The sequence below is a fragment of the Orcinus orca genome, chromosome 10 (assembly GCF_937001465.1).
Source record: "Orcinus orca chromosome 10, mOrcOrc1.1, whole genome shotgun sequence".
NCBI classification, from domain to species: domain Eukaryota; kingdom Metazoa; phylum Chordata; class Mammalia; order Artiodactyla; family Delphinidae; genus Orcinus; species Orcinus orca.
This window is the reverse complement of record NC_064568.1, coordinates 1409424-1427581: the sequence shown is the minus strand read 5'-3', so window position 1 is coordinate 1427581 and position 18158 is coordinate 1409424. Positions and strand designations below refer to the sequence as shown.

Below are 18158 nucleotides of genomic sequence, written 5' to 3'. Positions count from 1 at the left end.
GGAAGGGCCTTCAGCAGGCAGGGGTGGGGTCAGCAGGTGGGGCCGGCGGTGGGACTGGAGTGGGGCCGGCTGACTGGAGTGGGGCGCGTTTCCCCGGGCCCCTCAGTCCTCATGCCGACGAGGCCCCTGGCAGAGGTGCCTGCAGGAGGGGCTGCGTGACCGTTGCCCGCGGTCTAGTTCCCGGGGCCTGGTTCTTCTCGGAAGCCGTGGGAGGATGAGCTCTCCTGTGGGCGGTGGCTGGTGCACGGCCCACCCCACAGCAGAGGAGAGCTGCCCCACGGCTCCCAGCACAGAGGCCACAGGCGGGCAGCGAGGGCCGAGGGGCCGCCCATGTCACCTGAGCCACGCACGCGGCTGCTCGCACGGGCTCTGCTCCTGGCCACGGGCACAGCCGGCCTGCCGGGCAGTGAGGGGGTGCATGCTTCCTGCGGGCAGGAGCTTTTCTGACTTGAGTTTCTGCAGGTCCGAACAGGGCCGCCTGCCTGCCTGCCTGCCTGCCTCGAGTTTCAGTGCCTGCTCACCTGGCTCCTGTGGCCGCGCGGCTTGCACAGGCCAGGCCCCAGGCCCTATCCCTCCAGGGCTCCCAGAGGACCTCCTGCCCTGGCTGCACAGCACCTCAGAGATCAGATTTCCAAGATGAGGTCTAAGGCTCTACGTGGAAACGCTGAGGCTGAGCCGGCTCAGGAGGAAGGCCGGCCACGTGTCCTCGGGCGCCACGGAGGAGAGGGTGGTGGTGGACGGCTCGGGGTGAGGCCTCGTCCGGATGGGCGCGTTGGCTTCACAACGTGGGCGAGCGGGAGGTTTTCTCTCACTTCACCCTGGAAACGCCTGCCATTCCGCTCGGTGGAAACAATCGGGAGCCTTTCTGCACAGCACATCCAAGGGAGCAGCCACTGCGCACGCCTCTGCCGTCCACAGGTGCTGGGGGCCCAGGGCGGGGCGGAGACCCTCCCAGGCCTACAGGTTTGGTGCGTAAGGTCCCTTGTCTCAGCCAAGCGCAGCAGTGCCTCCTAGCCTCGACTTGGAGGGCTGGAGGGCGCTGCGCTCACAGGACAGACATCGCCCCACTGTCCATTCCGGCGGGGGCTGGAATGGCCCATGCGCTCAGCACCTAACACCCGAGTGTGCAGCTGGCACCATTACCAGGACAAGGAAGCTTTCCAGGCACGTGCCTTTCTGAGGAGGGACTTCCATCAAGGGGGGCACCTGGGAACCCCGCACACCCCTGAAGGCACCCAAGGCCCCACCCTCCTCACTGGCCTCGGTAACACAGGAGAACTGAAAACCAAGAGAACACCACCAGGTGGCTTGTAAAAAGTTGGCTTTATTTGTCTCTTAGTCACCTTATCTCAGTTATGCCATTTTGGCGTCCACAGTGACAGTCCCCTGAAAGCTGGGGTCAGCCCCACCCCGCCCCCCGTGACCAGTGACTGCAGGGCAGGAGCCCGAGCCACGCAGTGGTCAGAGGCTGCAGCAGGGCTGCAGGGGCGTCAGGTCTCCGCTCGGGACTGGGTCGGACAAGGCCACGCGTGGTACGGTGGGAGCCCTGGCCTGGGGTCGATGGGCTGTGGGCCCATCTGGGCTCTGCCGCCAACTTGCCGGGTGGTGCTCGGCAAGTCTCTTCTTGTCCCTTGGTTGGCCTGTCTCCCGGGCAGCACAGCCAATGAGGTCTCAGAGCCCCTGTGGACTCAGGCGGGTGCCAAGCTGGCCACCTCGACTGGCTCTGTGCTTTGAAGGCCGCTGTGCACCGCTGCTGGTGGGGTCTGCTTTCTCCGCGGGGCAGGGAGAAGCCCTCAGGCTGCGGAGCTCACCTCTGCTGTCTCTGCAGCCAAGCGCTGCTGGCCCCCGAGAGGGGCCTCCCTAAAGGCCTTAGGGAAGGTTCTAATTCCTAAGGTCTAGGTCACCTGTTATTGCAAACAGTTTATCTTAGACATAATTGTGAGTCTTTTCATATCAAACATGGGTGAAACTTGGCAAAAAAAAAAAGCTCTCTGACCCTGATTTCACCATAGATCTAGGGCCTGGGCCCTCGTCTCTGCTGGGCAGTTTTGGTGAAAGCAGAGATCAGAGCCATCTTGTCATTTACTTCGCTTGCGTTTGGTCCTAAGCACAGTAAAAATGTTCTAAAAAAATACCAGTGGAAAGTCTTCAGCCTAGAAGGTAGCGTCTGAGGCCAGCCACAGCGGAAGGGACACACCATGGAGAGCAAGTTCAGTGACAGCGGGAGGAACTGGACAGCCAGCACCTCAGGGTCCTCCGCATGATGTCCACTAGCTCGGCCAGGCTCGACTATGCAAAGCTGTGGCATCGTGGCCCGGCTCCACCACTGAAGAAAGAGACGGCACAGCCAGGTCAGCCAACAGGCACAGGCAGAAAGATGCACAGATGGGCCAGGGGTCTTCTGGAAAATTCGTGCCTTTCTTTTGGAAGAAGCTCTGTCCTAAAAAACAACTTTTAAAAGGGAAAACAATTGTGTCTTCCAGAGAAACCGTTTTAAGCCAGATGTTCCCGCCTGACTGTGAAGGGGACATGCCAGGGAGCAGCCCACACGCACCGGAAAACACATGACCTGCTCCCGGGTGCTCGCCCTCCTGCCACCTGAGACGGAGACATTTCAACAATGTTTGTGCTTCTAACCAACAAGACATTCCCTTCGAGGGGGAGCAGCTGAGACCACTGCAGTCGCCGACAGCACTGAGAGGTGCAAAGGTTAACACAAAAGTGACGTGGACACCGGGGACAGTCACTTCTGGCGGTCAGCTGGGTAAGACCTCGCTTCTACAGTTCTGTTGCCAATGCCAGAAAGAAAAGCAAAATTGCAAATTGAAAAATTTCTAGCACTTTAGAAAGTGGAATGAAAGAATGGGAAATTCAAACAGGTTATTAAACCAAAGTCCTCAGGCCACAGCAGCACCCCCGAGACAGCGCCCACAGCGTGGCTTCCTTGTTCCCTTCTTGGCCATCGTGGAGCACGCCGCCTCTGCCTGGTCCAGGGGCCACGGCTCAGAACAGAAGGGCCCCCATGCTGCCGACCTCACTCTGCTCCTTGACGAAGATTTCAAAGTACTGGTAGATGATGGTAACCGCAAGCAGGATCCCGGTTCCAGACCCAATGGCACCCAGGAAGTCAGCCAGCACGGAGAGGGCCCCGATGCAAAGCCCACCGAAGGCCGCGGCCGTGGGGATGTACCTGGGGAGGGAGACGAGTCAGCCACGTGCCGCCAGCAGATCCCTCCAGCCTGGCCTCCCTCCCCCAGGCTACAGGAAGGGCCGGGCAGTTGACCTGTCTTACCTCTGAGTTAGGAACCGGACTCCTTTAGGGGTCACTCCGTGGCCCCCATGAAGTCTCGTCTACTCACACCTTAATGGTCTAGACTAAGCCTTGCTGTCCAGTAAGTGGCCACACGAGTCACATGTGGCTAGTGAAATGGGACCAGTCCAAAGCAGGTGTTGAAAACATCACACGAGATTTTGAAGACAGGAACATAAAATATCTCATTATGACTTTTCTTATGTCAATTTGAAATGAGAGTCTGGATATATTGGGTTTAAATACAATGTATTCTTAAAATTAATTTCACCTGCTTCTTTTTGCTTTCTTTTTTATTAAGAGATAACGGACATATAACATTTTGTTCATTTTAGGCGTATCTTTTTACCTTTTTAATGTGGCTACCAGAATGCTTAAAATTTCACATGCATCTTGCATTATATTTCTACTGAACAGCACTATAAATTCTCTCAGCTTCAGAGAATTCTTGAGGGAATGAACAAAATTGCCCAGCATCTCTGATAGGGATCAGAAAATGATCTGGCATTTGCCATACTGACTTGCGGTGGAGGCGAGCGAGCTATGGTCCCCAGGACAGACCTGGTCCTGATTACAAAACCTGATCCTGTAAACTGACTTCTACAGGAAACCATTCACGTTCATCCAGCAATGGTGGAAGAAATGAGTTGAAATAAGTTGGCTTAAAGTCTAAATAAGACACTCACTACGGCTAACCCAGCTGCCCAAGAGGCAGCCCCACTGTGAGGGGAGAGGCCTGCAGGCTGCAGTGCTCTCCTCACCCCCACCTTCCCCCAGCGGGTCACCAAGTGCCGGCGGCCTCTCCTGTGTCCCCAGGTTACTGCCCCACCTGGCCCCCAGCACCTCTGCCCAGACTCGCGATGTCCGCCCTGACCCCCCACCCTGACCGGTGGGTCTCAGCCTCCAGCACTGACCTTCCGAATACTGAGCCCTCCCTGCGCTCTCTGCCAGCCTCCCTAGGCTCACCTGAACTCGGACACCCCTGCAGAAGCCTGACGCTGCCCGCCTCCTCCTGGAGGGCCCCCGCAGGACCTGCCTGCGGGACGCTGCCCGCAGGAGGACGGCGAGGTCCCACGCGGTCAGCCGCCTCAGCAGCTGCCCCCGGGCGGCCACCTGGACACACGCTCTGTCTCCCCCTGTGTGGCTGCCTCTGAGGAGAGGTGCCGCGTGCGCTCATTTGCTCTGTCCAGCATCGATGAGCCTTATTAGCAAGCTCATTGATACTGGAAGGCCCGGGGAAATGTGTCAGCCGGCCAGCACTCACCGGTTGAGTTCGTGGACCATGGACGTCTCTCGGTGGCCCCTCATCACCATCTGCTGCTCCTTCAGCTGCTTTGCAACCTGCGTGATGCCCACCAAGGACAACGTTCAAGTTCAGACGTGGAGTTGAGGGCCAGGTAGACAGTTCACGGTGGTACCAGCCACAGACTCCCCTCCCCAGCACCCTAACAACAGTGGTGAAGGTAGCTTTAAAACTGCCACAAAGACGTCAGATGAGAAAGTCTAGTTTTAGTTTGGCTGCAGCTCTGCAGGCGAGCATGGATTCATTTACCCTGGGCTCCGTCCACGGCCACGAACGCTCTGGAACCGGCCCTAATGAGGACAAAGCGCTGCGTGCGTTCACAGGCCACCATCCCAGGAGGGGGGACAGGCCGAAAGCCCTGATGCCACTTGCAGGAGGGAAACGTCGGTCCCCAGCTGGCCCCCCCCAGAAGCGGTCGCTCACACTCACGTCTTTGGCAGAGGAGCCCGAGACTTCAATCCACGTCTTGGAGAAGAAGGCGCAGGAGCCCAGCATGAACACTATGTACACGACGGCATGGACGGGGTCTTCCAAGACGGAGCCGAAAGACTCGGGAGGAGACAGGTAATAGCAAAGGCCGCCAACGGGATAGGCGCGTGCTGGGCCGCCAGAAGAAGTGTCCTGGGAGGATTCGCGAGAGCCTGTGAGTGCCGTTCCCCACCTCAGCAGCAGGGCAAAGACACTTCTCAGCAGGTGGGAAAGAACAGCTTTGCCCAAGTGCCCACAGTGCAGGCTTCTTACAGAAAAGAAACCTTCCCGTGAGCTTGTAATAGGCACAATTCGAAAGCATCTCTGGGCGAAACATCTGGCTTCTGAAGCCGCTGTACTTACCGACCAGGTGCCCAGCAGGCTGACCAGCAGGTTGCCACTGAAGCGGGCGGACAGCATCTGGGAGATGACGTAGAGGTTGGATACGAGGGCGGACTGCAGGATGATGGGGATGTTGGAGGTGTAGAAGAGCTTGATGGGGTAGGTGTTGTACTGGCCTCGGTAGCGGGCCGACTTGATGGGCAGGTCCACACGGAAGCCCTGAGAAGCCAACAGAGCCAAACACCCTCACTGCCTCACTCCAGCCACGTGCCAGGCGTGCCCCCAGGGAGCTGCCCCGAGCGGCGGTGCCCAGGGCCTCACACCCCCTCCCCAGCCAGCACTGCACTTGGGGGCACACCGACAGAAGGGTCCCGACAGGCTGGCTTAAAATGCCCCTGAGCACAGCACAGTGTTTCTGTCAAAAACAAACAAAGCCCACCACGTGACAGCCACATCTACGGGGAATACGCCGGAAGTTCCGACGGGCGCTCCAGCGCCCTCCCCGTGCCCCGACCCCGTGCCCGGACCCCGTGCCCCGACCGAGGCCAGACAGGGCCTCCACGCCCTCGCCTCACAGCCAGCACGGCCACCTTCAGGGTGTTCTTTGTCATTACAGAAAACCTAAGCTCTTCTACTTTCCCATGAACATAACCGCTCCCTCTGAAACCCCTGGAGAAGAGAAACTGTTTCCTTTATGTACTTTTTACAATCCCCCAGTGCCTAGAACAGAGTTCAGAATATAGAAGATTTAAAATAAAATCTTAACGATCCGACCCCAAGCCCGGGAAGAGTTAGCCTGTCATTCACCAGGCGTCGGAGTAACAGTCTTGGCTGAAGGAACAGATGTGTTCGGGCCTCAGCACGTGGTGGTAGAAATACCTCTTCACAAGCATTAAACTGCTTCCTCAACTGCTTTCCCTTCTTTTCTTTTCAATAAATGTCACGATACAAAGCGGCTGATCAGAGAATACAAAGACCAATCCAACTACAGAAAAGCAACGGGCAGTTCAGGTCTCTTATTCAGAAGCAAGTTACACAGACTCACAACGTGAAAGGTAAGAGGTCTCAGGAGGATGAGGATACTGCCTAAAAGCACCTACAAACTTTGGGCAAGACAGCAGTGAGGTTTTAGGCTTTGATTACTTTTCACTTCTCTTGAGCTATAAGACCTTGAAAAAAAATCTTCTCTATTTGCTGACAGTCCCAACCCAAAGGAACATGGTTTCAGAAACGTTATATCTGCCTCAACTGTGTTAGTTCAGCCAAGTGCCCGTGATGCCATGGAACCTGCTCCTTCAAATGCCATTTCATCATTTCGGTGCGATACGATGGGTCACACTACCGCTGGGGTGTGGACGTGGGACACGCACACCAAGGCCTTCTGAACCTTAAATGCAGACGTCAAAACTCCCCAGGGTTGGATCTGAACGCACCTGGAAGTAGATGACCACAGCAAAGACAAAGATGGTGGCGATCAGATTCATGAGGTTGGGGAGATTCTGGCGGTAGAACGCCTCGCGAAGGGCTCGGACCTTGTCTGTGCGTGTGGCCAGCAGGTGGAACAGTGCAATGATGGCGCCCTCAAACTCCATTCCTGTTACAGGAGAAGGTAAAGGAACAAGCAACTCAATTTGGCTCTAAGCTTCCTAGTGGCCAAAACCGAGAGGAGATGGAATTAGTTCTGTGACTCACAGTGCCTGCTCCTGTAACCACAGGGACACAGTGAGGGCTCTCAGCCCTCGTTTGTTTCTTCTGTAGAGATTTCAACCTGCAGAAATAGGCTATTCTGCCTCTTTGAATTAACCGATCTTATTTTTTTGGCTTGTGAGTCAATGGCCACCAGACGTGTGGAACAATCAACTGCAAAGTCCTAAGAGCAGGGTCTGCTCACCTCCAGCCGAAGGGGTCCTGCCTGAGGAGGGGCTCAGAGCTGCCTAACCCACGTCCCTGGGGACTCCCGGGCAGCACAGCCCCCCAGCTCTGGGGTGTTGGCTGCCCGGACAAGGCGGGCTTGGGCTCTCTGCTCCTCACATCGACGGCCAAGCAGGAAGGACAACACGTGCGCCTACCACACAGCCGATCTCTAGGAGTTCACGCCCTACCACAAGAGGGTGCCCAGGGATGCAGGCCAGCAACAGAGCCAGGAAAACACGGCCAGGAAGCAGAGCGAGCTCGACAGAGGCCCAAGGAAAAGAGCAAGAATGGCCTTCTTTGGTCTGGGGACCTATTTTCAGTCTCACTAACGAGATTGTGTGGTCTCTGCAGGTCGGGGCCTCTGTTTCCAGCTTCACTTCGAAGAAAAATCGAATGTGCGTGAGTATTTCTCATGGGGCTCTTCTGAGTGAGTAACGTCTTTAGTTGTGTTGTATTTAGTAAGTCATGCGTCCCTGATGTTTAGAACTTTTCATTAAAGACATCCTCTGTAACAAGATTTCCTTGGCACTCTTTGTGGGCATTAAGATAGAATACGCACATTCGCCAAGCATCTACTGTGAGCCAGGCATCACACAATTTCATGTTATTTCTCATTGAATCCTGGCAACCAAGGGCACAGTCAGCATCTGAACCCGGCTCATGAGCACCAAAGTTCCTGCCTCTTTTACAAAGTTGCCCTTTACATGACCAAGTGTTTTGGTTCAGTGATTTCATTTTTAGAAACTTATTCGAGAGCAACTGTCAAAACATGTAAAGATGAACATATGAGGATGTTCACCATCTCACTGCTGTAATAACAGCAAAGGCTGGAAACAACCTAGACGTCCACCAGAGGAAGGCGTGTTGAAAGAACCTGCTTCATCTTTGCAGTGAAATCCACGCTGAACTCAGAAAAGTGAGGCAGGATAACGTACTCTGGCAGGGCGAACGTCTACGACATACTCTTAAGGTGAAAAATGCAAGTTACATACCATCATGAGCATAAACCTGTGTTTTAAAACACTTTACAGATGCACGGAGAAAAATCAGAAGAGATGTACCGATGGGACCCTGTCCCCAGGGTCTCACCTCGGCCGGTGTTGACAGTGGTGGGGCTGAACGCCTTCCACACGATGGTCTCGCAGATGTTTGTGGCAATGAAGAGGGAGATCCCAGAGCCCAGGCCATACCCCTTTTGCAGAAGTTCATCCAAAAGCAGGACAATTAGGCCAGCAACAAAGAGCTGTGAATGTTAAAAAACAGAGGTAAGGAAACGCAGAGACGCACTGCTGCTCCCCACGGCGTGGTGCTGTCCCTCCCCAGGAACTGGCTTCTCTGCTGAGGGCCCTGAAGGCTGAGGGGACACTGGCTGGTGGAGGCTCCTCTGTGAATTCAGAAGGGCAAACACAGGGCTCGGGCTTCTTCTCAGAAAGAGTTCCTGTTACGCTCGATTCAGATCTGTTGTTTGGCAAGTGTGGGTGTGAGGGCGCCTCAGAAGGGGGTGCTGGCCTAACCTTACCTGTATGGTGATCAACAGGCAGATCCCAGCACCCATTTCAGAAGGGTCTCCGTACATCCCTGTCATCACATACACGATGGACTGGCCGATGGTAATGATCATGCCAAACACTAGAAATGAGAAGAAAACTGTTCTCAGGCTGGGCCACCACACGGTCGTAGCGGAAACACTTCCCAGGCACCAGCTCCGTGCCGGGCACTGGGAGAACAAAGGTGAAGACGACTGACCCTGCCTCCAAGGGGCTCGTCCAGGAAACACTCAACCACCGCACGGTCAGAGTGACAATAATACACAATAACTGAAATGTGTGCAACAAAAGCGCGTGAGCTCTTTAATTCCACCTCCTCCTAAATTCACTTCCCTTCGGTGATGGGAAGAGGGAAAGAGTTGAAGCATGACAGACCTGCTTCTTATGACAGCTGCTGAAGACAACACTCAGAGGCACCCCAACCTGCAGCCCCCATGCTCAGGTCATCAGGTAGCTCGGGTTCTGGGAGAACCACTTGCCCAGGCCACCTGACAGGCTTGTGCTTCAGGTCTGAGTCCAGGGCACAGAACACTAGCTGGGATAAAGTAATCCCTTCCCAGTTTGTTTAACGTGTTAATTAAGGAAAGAACTCACAGTGCCACCAAATCACTTAGCCCACTTCTCCTGCCACAAAGCTCTCCTACGGGACGTTCTCTTTTTAGTAGATGGTCTTGTATCCTGTATCATTCACTGCACTTCATTGTGATGCACAATGGAATCGACTCATGTTTACCGAGTCCACGATGCTAGATGGATCTCTTAGTATGGGACTGGGCTTCCATTTCGGCTTTTCTGCTTAGTTTGCCAAAAAAATAAAATTTTACTCCAAAGTGCCTGTCAAATATAGTCCCTATTTGACTTCTTAAGAAGTGCTCAATAAGACTGAATTCTTAAGGCAGAAAAAACAGCAGAGAAAAGCTAAAAAAATTGTCCAAGACCAAAGAGGAAACAGCTGATTTTTACTTCTGACAAATAACACATATATATATTTAAAAATCCTGATTTGTGTCTGAAACTGACAAGTTTAAATTAGATTACTCTTTCTTACTCAACTCTTTAACCTACTAACTTAAGATGTGTAAAACATGCTGGTATGGAAGAAAATATGACTGGGTAGGAAACTGCAAATATCACTTCCTAATTAATATATGTCAGTTCACAGTCAGGCTGAACTTGGTGAATTCTGATGACTGGTCATTGTTACCAGTGCCGCTTATTATTTACTACTGTGCAAGTACCATTATTATCCCCATTTTTATAGATGAAGAAACTGGGACATAAGAACTGTCATCTAACTTTGCCCCAAAGTCACAGAGCTGGTAATTGGCAGAGCTAAGTTGAGAGGACCATCCTTCCCCTAAGGTGAATCCTTTTAAACTCCCAGAAAAAAGAAATACAACCCTTGCCAGGTAACTACTACATGCCAGGCACTCAATGATGTTTTACACACATTATTCAAATGAATTCTTCCAACAGCTCTGAAGGAGACATTATCTCCTTCTAAGTGCTAAGGAAACTATGGCGGTGGAAGGCGACCTCCCTGGACCACGCAGCCTCGGGGCACGACACCTGTCCCCTGCCTTGTCCAGCGGCCCCAAATGCTCTCTGGCTAACACAGGCCACGGAGCCAGGCCAGGCAGGGCTGGCGGGCCACGGAGGTTACAACCCCCTCCCCCGAAAACCAAAAGGACTTCTGATGCCCCAAACTTTGCAGCAAATTCAAATTCTCAACTACAGACATCTGAACATCATTCAAAATCTCACTTACACTTTTGGGCTCCGTTGAAGAGGGCTCGGTCTTTTGGGGTATCACCAACTTCAATTATTTTGGCGCCAGCCAAGAGCTGCATGATGAGGCCGGAGGTGACAATGGGAGAGATACCCAGCTCCATCAATGTGCCTTAAGGAAAGGGGGAGGCAAAGTACAACCGAAGTTAGCATGGAGAAGCAAGACATTATTAAGAAAATGAATGAGCGAAACTGGACTGTGTGCCCCTGATACAAACCCAGTGTTTCAGTTTGCCAGCAGTATTTAATCCAGAGAATAACCCCCCAATATCAGCAATCAGAGGGTAATTCAATTCATTCTGTTCAGTCTGCCCGGTAACATCTTATTCTGTTTAGGGAATCACATGGCATTTAAACTGATCGCTGCATTTAAATTCACCGTAAACAGATTCATGCTGTTGTACAGAGATAAGAAAGGTTCGTCTCTTCATCAGTTAATAAAAAAGGATAACACTCAAATAATTTCCAGAGTCTGGAAAGGAGGCCAGTACAATTCTATCTAGTTGTGAATAAACCTCTATTTCCATTATGCTAAAATGGGCTATACTTCCAACTGATTTGGAACTTAATTTGAAACGTATTTTAAAAATGAGTTAATCAAAAGCAGTTATCAGCATAAGCATTCAAAATCCCACCTCACCCCAAGGAGGTAACTGGTTGGAGTATACAATACACTGTTATATATTTATTTTTTTTGCACATGTATATGTAACCTGTAGATATGGAAAAGACGCAGCTGAGAAACAAATTACATATTCTAAAGAACGTTATCAAAACAGGAGACAGGTAGAAATGTCATCATTTCAGCTGTTTAAAAGGCATTCTGGTTTTTCCATGTTTTAAGAAATTCTCTATGATGTAGACTTATCTTGCTGTTACAGATTTTGTACTGCATTCAGAGCAATTCTGAATAGGACGACGTGCCTGGGTGCTGAAGCTGGCTTTTACTAAGGCTGTGTTTCAGCACAGCACGCTCTGAACCCTTTGTAAAGCCAAGGCCTGTACTTTAACTGAAGGAGGCCAGTGAAGCCCACACCGTACAGGGGATGCAGAGGGCCAGTCCTACCTCTGTTAGAGGCGAGGATCACTCTCATCCAATAGAAAGGGTCGGCTGAGTCTGAAGACATGATTCCAAACAGAGGGATCTGGAAACAAGCAGAGAGCAGCCTGCACACTTGTCTCCGGCCCCTCACACCCCCACCCCGACACTGGAACACCAAACGCGCGCTCACCTGGCAGCACACCAAGAAGATGAAGAGGGTGATGGCGGTCCATAACACTTTCTCCTTAAACTGAATCTACAGAAAAACAGAGCCAATTAAGGCAACAAGTTATCTTCATAAGTAAATTAACAGAAACAGCCTCTGATCAGACCCCTTTCTCTGCTCACCAGAGGAGCCCTCAACACTCCAAACCACGCACCAAGCGTAAGTACATGTATTGCGTGCTTTCTACGCACAAGGCACAGATGCAGAGACCTTCATGTGCATCATCTCATTTAATCCTCACACCACGGAACATTATCTTATTATTTTCCAACAAGAAAACTGAATCTTAGAAAAGCTAAGTAATTTGTCCCAAATCCCACAGCTGTAATGGGTTTGACTCCAAAGCCTGTGCTCTTAACCATCAGCATGAACAGTTTAGGATCAGACCCAAGATCAAAGAATGTTGCAATAGAAAGGGATTCCCAAATCACACCCCCCTTTATAACACATGAGCAATGACTTCTCATTTGAAAAGGTTTTGTACCTGACAAAATCTTGTTATTCTGGAGTCAACTAATTTGCAATCTGTGATTGTTTCTTTGTGTATTCTCCATGGATTTAGGGTAAAAGAATGTAATAAACACTAGAAGAGTGAAAGAGAGCTGCGTGTTCAACCTACTCACTAACTACTAGTAGCATCTGTTTAACTTTAGGATAGGTGACTATTCGGAGTCATCTTATAATGACCAATGAGCATCATTAGGGAAGTTGAGACCACCTGCCCAAGGCTCCTCTGCTCTAAAACCTAAGTGTCTTCACTAGCACCTGCTGCCTGCACAGCAAGAATGGCTTTAAAGGGCTTAAAAAAACACACAGCAATTATTGTGTGGACTAAGGATCTTAACATGGAAATACCTTGTGAGCAACGGTACTAAATGGACAAAATCGTGTTCTTAAAAAACACTCTTTTAAGCTGCAATCTGAATGAGCATGGAGTCGAAGTCCTGGCTCTGTGGTCAGCATGGGGCCGCAGTGCCTCCGTGTTGACCACTGTAGACAGGCCTCAACAAGACAAGCACACAAAGGCACAGATACTCTACGCGAAGTTGGGGTGAATTCACAGAACCCGTCCTCTGGTCATCTGATCCCACCAAGAAATCAGGAGGCCAAGGAGGGCAACACCACGTCAGGCTGACCAGTAACACAACAAACTTGTATGGAAATGACTCTTTATGGGAAAAGAGTGGACAATTTTTACAAGACTCCTCATTTTTAAATAACCAAGTCTCCTCTCCTGGATGCAGCCAAATTCAACAGCAAAACATCCAAAACTGTTTATCCAAGTCTTGTCACTCTACCTCTTACCAGCCCGCCATCCACCTCCATCTCCTAGGCCAGTCCCATAGTTCACTCTCGACAGCAGAAGCCCCTCCACCGCTCTCACCCTCTACGCTACCCCAGAGCAGTTTTCTAATCTGTCCGGCTCCTGGGGCTCCCACTGCTCCCCACCCATCCTTTCCAGTCTATCAACAGTGAAGCACATCTAACATCCCCCGCCCCACCTCAACTGGTTTTCTCTGCCTTAGCGCACACTATATTTCTTACCCTAGAATTCCTTTCCCTTCCTTCAAGGACACTTCTATTCCTCCTTCAAGGCCGCCATCAGACATCATGTCTTCCAGGGTTAATCCCTTCTGGAGCCACTGCTGTACCCTGCACATACTGCCACTGCTTCATGCACCACACTCAGTTACAAGGCCAAGGTCACACAGCTATCAAGAGGCTGTGTGAAGGGTGGGTGGGTCCCAGGCGCGCCTGCCTCCAGAGCCCCGCCATTTCTACCACACTGAGGGCACACACACACACAACTTTGCATATTAGCCCGTCAAAGGCAGCACGTATGTGGGGCAGATGCAACGAACGTGAGGACAGAAACGTATTCCTATTAATTCTCTGTAAGAACCCAATGAAACTTTTCTTCACGGTTTCATAGACTGACTTACACTGGCAACACTGTCTCGGCCTGAAACTGTGCAGCAGCAGAAATTCTGATAAAGATTCAACACAGCTCTACATCTCTACCTTTCCATGTTTTAATGCACCTGCTGTAAAAGCAGGGGTCACAAAATGCCCTTTTTCTCAGCAAGGTGACGGCCCACGGAAAAGGCACAAACTCGACCGTACAGAGTAAAGTGACTGCTCTTAGCTCCTGGTAGCAGCTGGATCCAAAAAGCATCTCCTAGAAGAAGGACCCGCCCACGATCAGCTTCTGCGGGAGCTGCAGCGGGAAGGGGGCGCCCAACCTGAGTACCTGAGGCTCTCGAGGCGTTACTCACTCAGGCCGGGATCCACCTCGGGACAGAGCAAACCCAAGGCTCTGCCCGCCCGAGTAACTTCCACGGAGGATGCTCCAATCGAAGCTCGGCGGCTCGGTGGAGGCTCCCACCAAGCAGGCCACCCGGACCACTCTCGGGGGAAGGAAGCGTCCACTCGGCGTGTTGGGGCCACTTTAACGGGGTGCAGGCAGTTTCCCCAATCCTTCCCCGGACTCACCTTCCGCTCCGGCTTCTGAATTTCGGGCAGGATGACACAGAAGGGCTTGATGACTTCCAGAAACTTGACTTTGGGGGGGAAGAGACAAGAGTCAAGTTAGGGCTGGAGGACGCCGCGCCGCCCCGGGAAGCCGTCCGCGGGGCCAGGTGGGGCAGGGGCGCGGGCCGGGTGGGCTTCACGGCCGGAAGAGCGAGGTCCCGCCCGCGCCGGCCGCGTCTGGGCTGCCCCGAGGGACTCACTCGCCATGGCGGCGGCTGCTCGGCTCCGGGTCGGGCTCCAGCTCCGGCTCCGCTACGCTCCGACCGCGGCTCCGAGGCCGCCCGTCCCGCTCTGGAGCGCCGCGCCTCGCCGAGAGACACGTCAGTGCTAGCGCCCCGGCGGCCGCTTCCGCTTCCGCTTCCTGCCACGCGCTTCAGCCGCGCGCGCCGCCCACGCCTAGACCACAACTCCCGGCCTGCAGCGGGGCCGCGCGGCCTGTCGGAGGGAGGGCCGGAGAAGCGGGGCGGGGCGGGGCGGGAGGGGCGCGGGGCACGCCGGGACGGGGTTATGCGCCTGCGCAGACTGAGCCGCGAGAGCAGGGCGGGGAAGCGGAGTGGGACGCAGGCTTCACCCAGTTCCTTTCACGGCACCGGTAACTTGTTGCGCAGGTGTAGACACTGAGCGCCTTGGGGCCGGCCTGTCCCGGCGCCACCTCGGTGCCCGGAGCCCAGCAGGTGCGCGGCGCGGGGCCGACGGACACCCCTTTGTGGGGTCCTTGAGCGAACCTGGGGCCGGTCGGGGCGCTGGCACCGCTGACAGGGGGAGGGGATGAGGTCGTGGTCAGGAGGCCCGGGGAGTCCAAGGAGGCCTCCCGGAGGAGACGTCCCGGGGGAGGAACTGTTGCGAGCACGGCAGGCGCTGTGCCTGCCCGAGATCTCTGGCGAGAGGATTCCTGCTTGGCTGGAGCCGGGGCTGTGTGAAGGGGAGGGATAAGACTTAACGTTCTTGGGGCCGGTGGGTGGGGCGAGGGGTGCCAGACGGGGCTTTTGAAGTTTATTTCCGAGGCACGTGTGATCACGGGTGGCACGTGATAGGTAATCTAAGGGAAGAGACCTCGTGCTGTCAGCATCTAGAGGAGGTGGGCGCCGCTGCCTGGGGTTAGGGGAGGTTCCTGGATCGCAGTCTGGAGCTGTACCAGTCGGAGTTGGAGATGCCCATGTGGCCAGATGCTTTGTGCAGTATTAATTTAGGGATTGCTGTTTCTGTTTTTCCTTTCCCTTCCATTTCTAGCAGGTAGCCAGGATTTGTAAATCTTTGCCTCAGGATTTTTTCTAAGACGGGAAGTCCTTTTGTTCAAACCTAACCTATGGGTGGAAAATTCAAATGACTGCAGGAGGCGGGCAGGAACTTCAGTGAAGTGACCCAGGTGTGGCATCGCTGGATATGCATTCCTCACATAAAAAGAAAGTAAGCACGACTACTGTCACAGGGCTGCTTCTGAGATGCAGCCCCATCTTGCCATCCAGGACCCGTTCTTAATCTCTTCTGGAGTTTTGACCAGAAGCTGAAACTGGCAGCCCTTGGACTCAATTCAGCAGGTAGATCAGAGCTGTTTAGCCCATATGCACCCTGCACGATACTGATGGTGAAAATATTGAAATGCTTCATGGTAAATAGTATCATAGTAACTGTACAGTCACAATTAGCTAATGTAAATTTTCATATAAACTCGGGTTTGTACTGACAGTCTCAGGACATTGGTACCATAGAAAAAGGGCCTTCTGTTGTAGCCACATCTGAGGAACATCTTGTGTCACTGAAGCGACGGTGGCTAAGTTGCATGTGTTAAAACAAATTGCTTTAGGAGAATCACTAAAAATAACTTTGTTAGCATAGTGTAATTCTTTTGAATTACAGTAGCAGGCGTGCAGTGTATTTATACTTATACACTTAAGATTTTATTATAAATATTAAGAACAAATACTAAAGTGAAGAGGCAACAAAACCTGGATAAATTTTTAATAGTTTCATATATAATAAGTGTGAGTCTTGTTAATCTGCAAAACAAAGAAGGAATTACAGTAGTGAGTCCCAGCCTGGAACTTGTTTTGATACTGTGCAAGAATCTGCACAAAATAAAACTTGTATTAAATACATTTTATTACATAAAATCTGTATTTCTGGAGTGAAAAATGACGATTTTTTTCAACCAGGAATTTGTGTTAGTGCTAATGACAAATTTTTGGCTATAAATAGTGCTCAAAAGTTATGTGTTAAAAGATCAAAGTGCTGGGCTTCCCTGGTGGCGCAGTGGTTGAGAGTCCGCCTGCCGATGCAGGGGACGCGGGTTCGTGCCCCGGTCCGGGAGGATCCCACATGCCGCGGAGCGGCTGGGCCCGTGAGCCATGGCCGCTGAGCCTGCGCATCCGGAGCCTGTGCTCTGCAACGGGAGAGGCCACAACAGTGAGAGGCCTGCGTACCGCAAAAAAAAAAAAAAAAAAAAAAGAACGAAGTGCTAAACATGTATATTTCATGAGGATGCTGTTAAAACGTATGGTTCAAGTGAAAAAAAAATTTGTGGTCATTAATGAGGAAGAAATTTAAAATATAATCAGTTTCATATATTAAACATTTGGAAACTTAAAACTCCCAAAATGTCATCATAGTGAGGATAAAGCAGTCAAAAAGATACAGAGGAACTGTCGAAATTTTTAGCACTGTATAATTGAGCATTTCCATGAAAATATTTAATAGAACTTCTAAAGGAATTGTATTGATATGGGGGTGGGTACTATGGACTAACTTGTTACAAAACAGATGTATCTAATGAGAAAACTTTTTGGAAAACAAAGCAGTGCATTTTAAATCATCTTCAAGGAAGTTTCATTTGCTTCACATAAAAGTGTTTTAATAGTTTGCTTAAAATACAAATTTCAGTATTTTGAAGATAATGGTTTTTGTTGATCTTATGACACTGGGAGCTGCATTTAATACAGTGTATTGAGCTTTGTTGGTGGGAAATATATATATATACAATGGAAAGATACTTTTGTAAAAATATCATTGCAATATTTTACAACTTTGAAAAGGTCATCGGATTTTGTACAAAAAGTGCCAGTGTAATAATGGTAGGAAGAGTCTGGAGTTTCAGCCAAAAGTTTAGAAAAAAATTTGGATATTTTAATTTGTCACTAAGTGATCAAATTTAATTTTGGATAAAGCAATACAAGATTTAAGTTAAGTAATTCTCATGTTTTTCTCAATAAATTGTATTTCTTACCATGCATCAAATAAATATCAGGAAGAACTGCAAATTAAGTACTGGAAATTGCACCTTGATGGACAGCTTGAAGTGCGAGAGCAGCAGAAGCAGTTTGGAAATCAGGAAGTTCTGTGTGTTCACTGTGATAGAAGCTGAAGTGCAGAGTTAGCCATCGAAGAATATAACTTTAAGAGTGTTTGTTGGCTTTAATAAAAGATGTTTTAATGGAAATAGCAATATTTTAGCTTTATGAGGAAAATGTCATAATTATTAGAGCTGACATTATTTCAGTGGACTCTGGAATGATTGAACATTATCTGTAACGTAATGTTCAATCGTAACGTAATGATTGAACAATAGTTGTAAATTACTGTAGTCTGGTTAGGCTTCTATAACAGAACACCACAGACTGGGTGACTTCCAAACAACAGAAATTTTATTTCTCATAGTTCTGGAGACTGGGAGGTCAGGGCGCCAGCACGCC

General features: G+C 51.1%; 1 protein-coding gene and 1 long non-coding RNA gene across 2 annotated transcripts; one reads left to right on the top strand and one right to left on the bottom strand.

Annotated features, from left to right (window-relative positions):
* Positions 1-1304: 1304 nt before the first annotated feature.
* SEC61A1 (SEC61 translocon subunit alpha 1) lies at positions 1305-14830 on the bottom strand. Its single transcript, XM_004285442.4, has 12 exons — positions 14673-14830; positions 14434-14501; positions 11905-11970; positions 11739-11817; positions 10653-10784; positions 8857-8966; positions 8427-8580; positions 6857-7017; positions 5445-5642; positions 5043-5234; positions 4575-4651; positions 1305-3190 (listed from the first exon to the last, which is right to left on the bottom strand). Exons 1-12 carry the CDS (start codon positions 14677-14679, stop codon positions 3004-3006), a joined length of 1431 nt encoding a protein of 476 aa, XP_004285490.1. The 5' UTR covers positions 14680-14830; the 3' UTR covers positions 1305-3003.
* Positions 14831-14929: 99 nt separating this feature from the next.
* LOC117198625 (uncharacterized) lies at positions 14930-17905 on the top strand. The gene is made up of 2 exons (XR_004479837.2): positions 14930-15146; positions 15706-17905. It is a non-coding gene; the product is annotated as an uncharacterized LOC117198625 (long non-coding RNA).
* Positions 17906-18158: the final 253 nt, after the last annotated feature.

Coding starts and splice junctions, on each gene's coding strand:
- SEC61A1 (XM_004285442.4), bottom strand. Junction 8,581..8,856: donor GCCTGTTGATCACCATACAG/GTAAGGTTAGGC, acceptor TAACATTCACAG/CTCTTTGTTGCTGGCCTAAT. Junction 5,643..6,856: donor CTGTGGTCATCTACTTCCAG/GTGCGTTCAGAT, acceptor TTGGCTTCTCAG/GGCTTCCGTGTGGACCTGCC.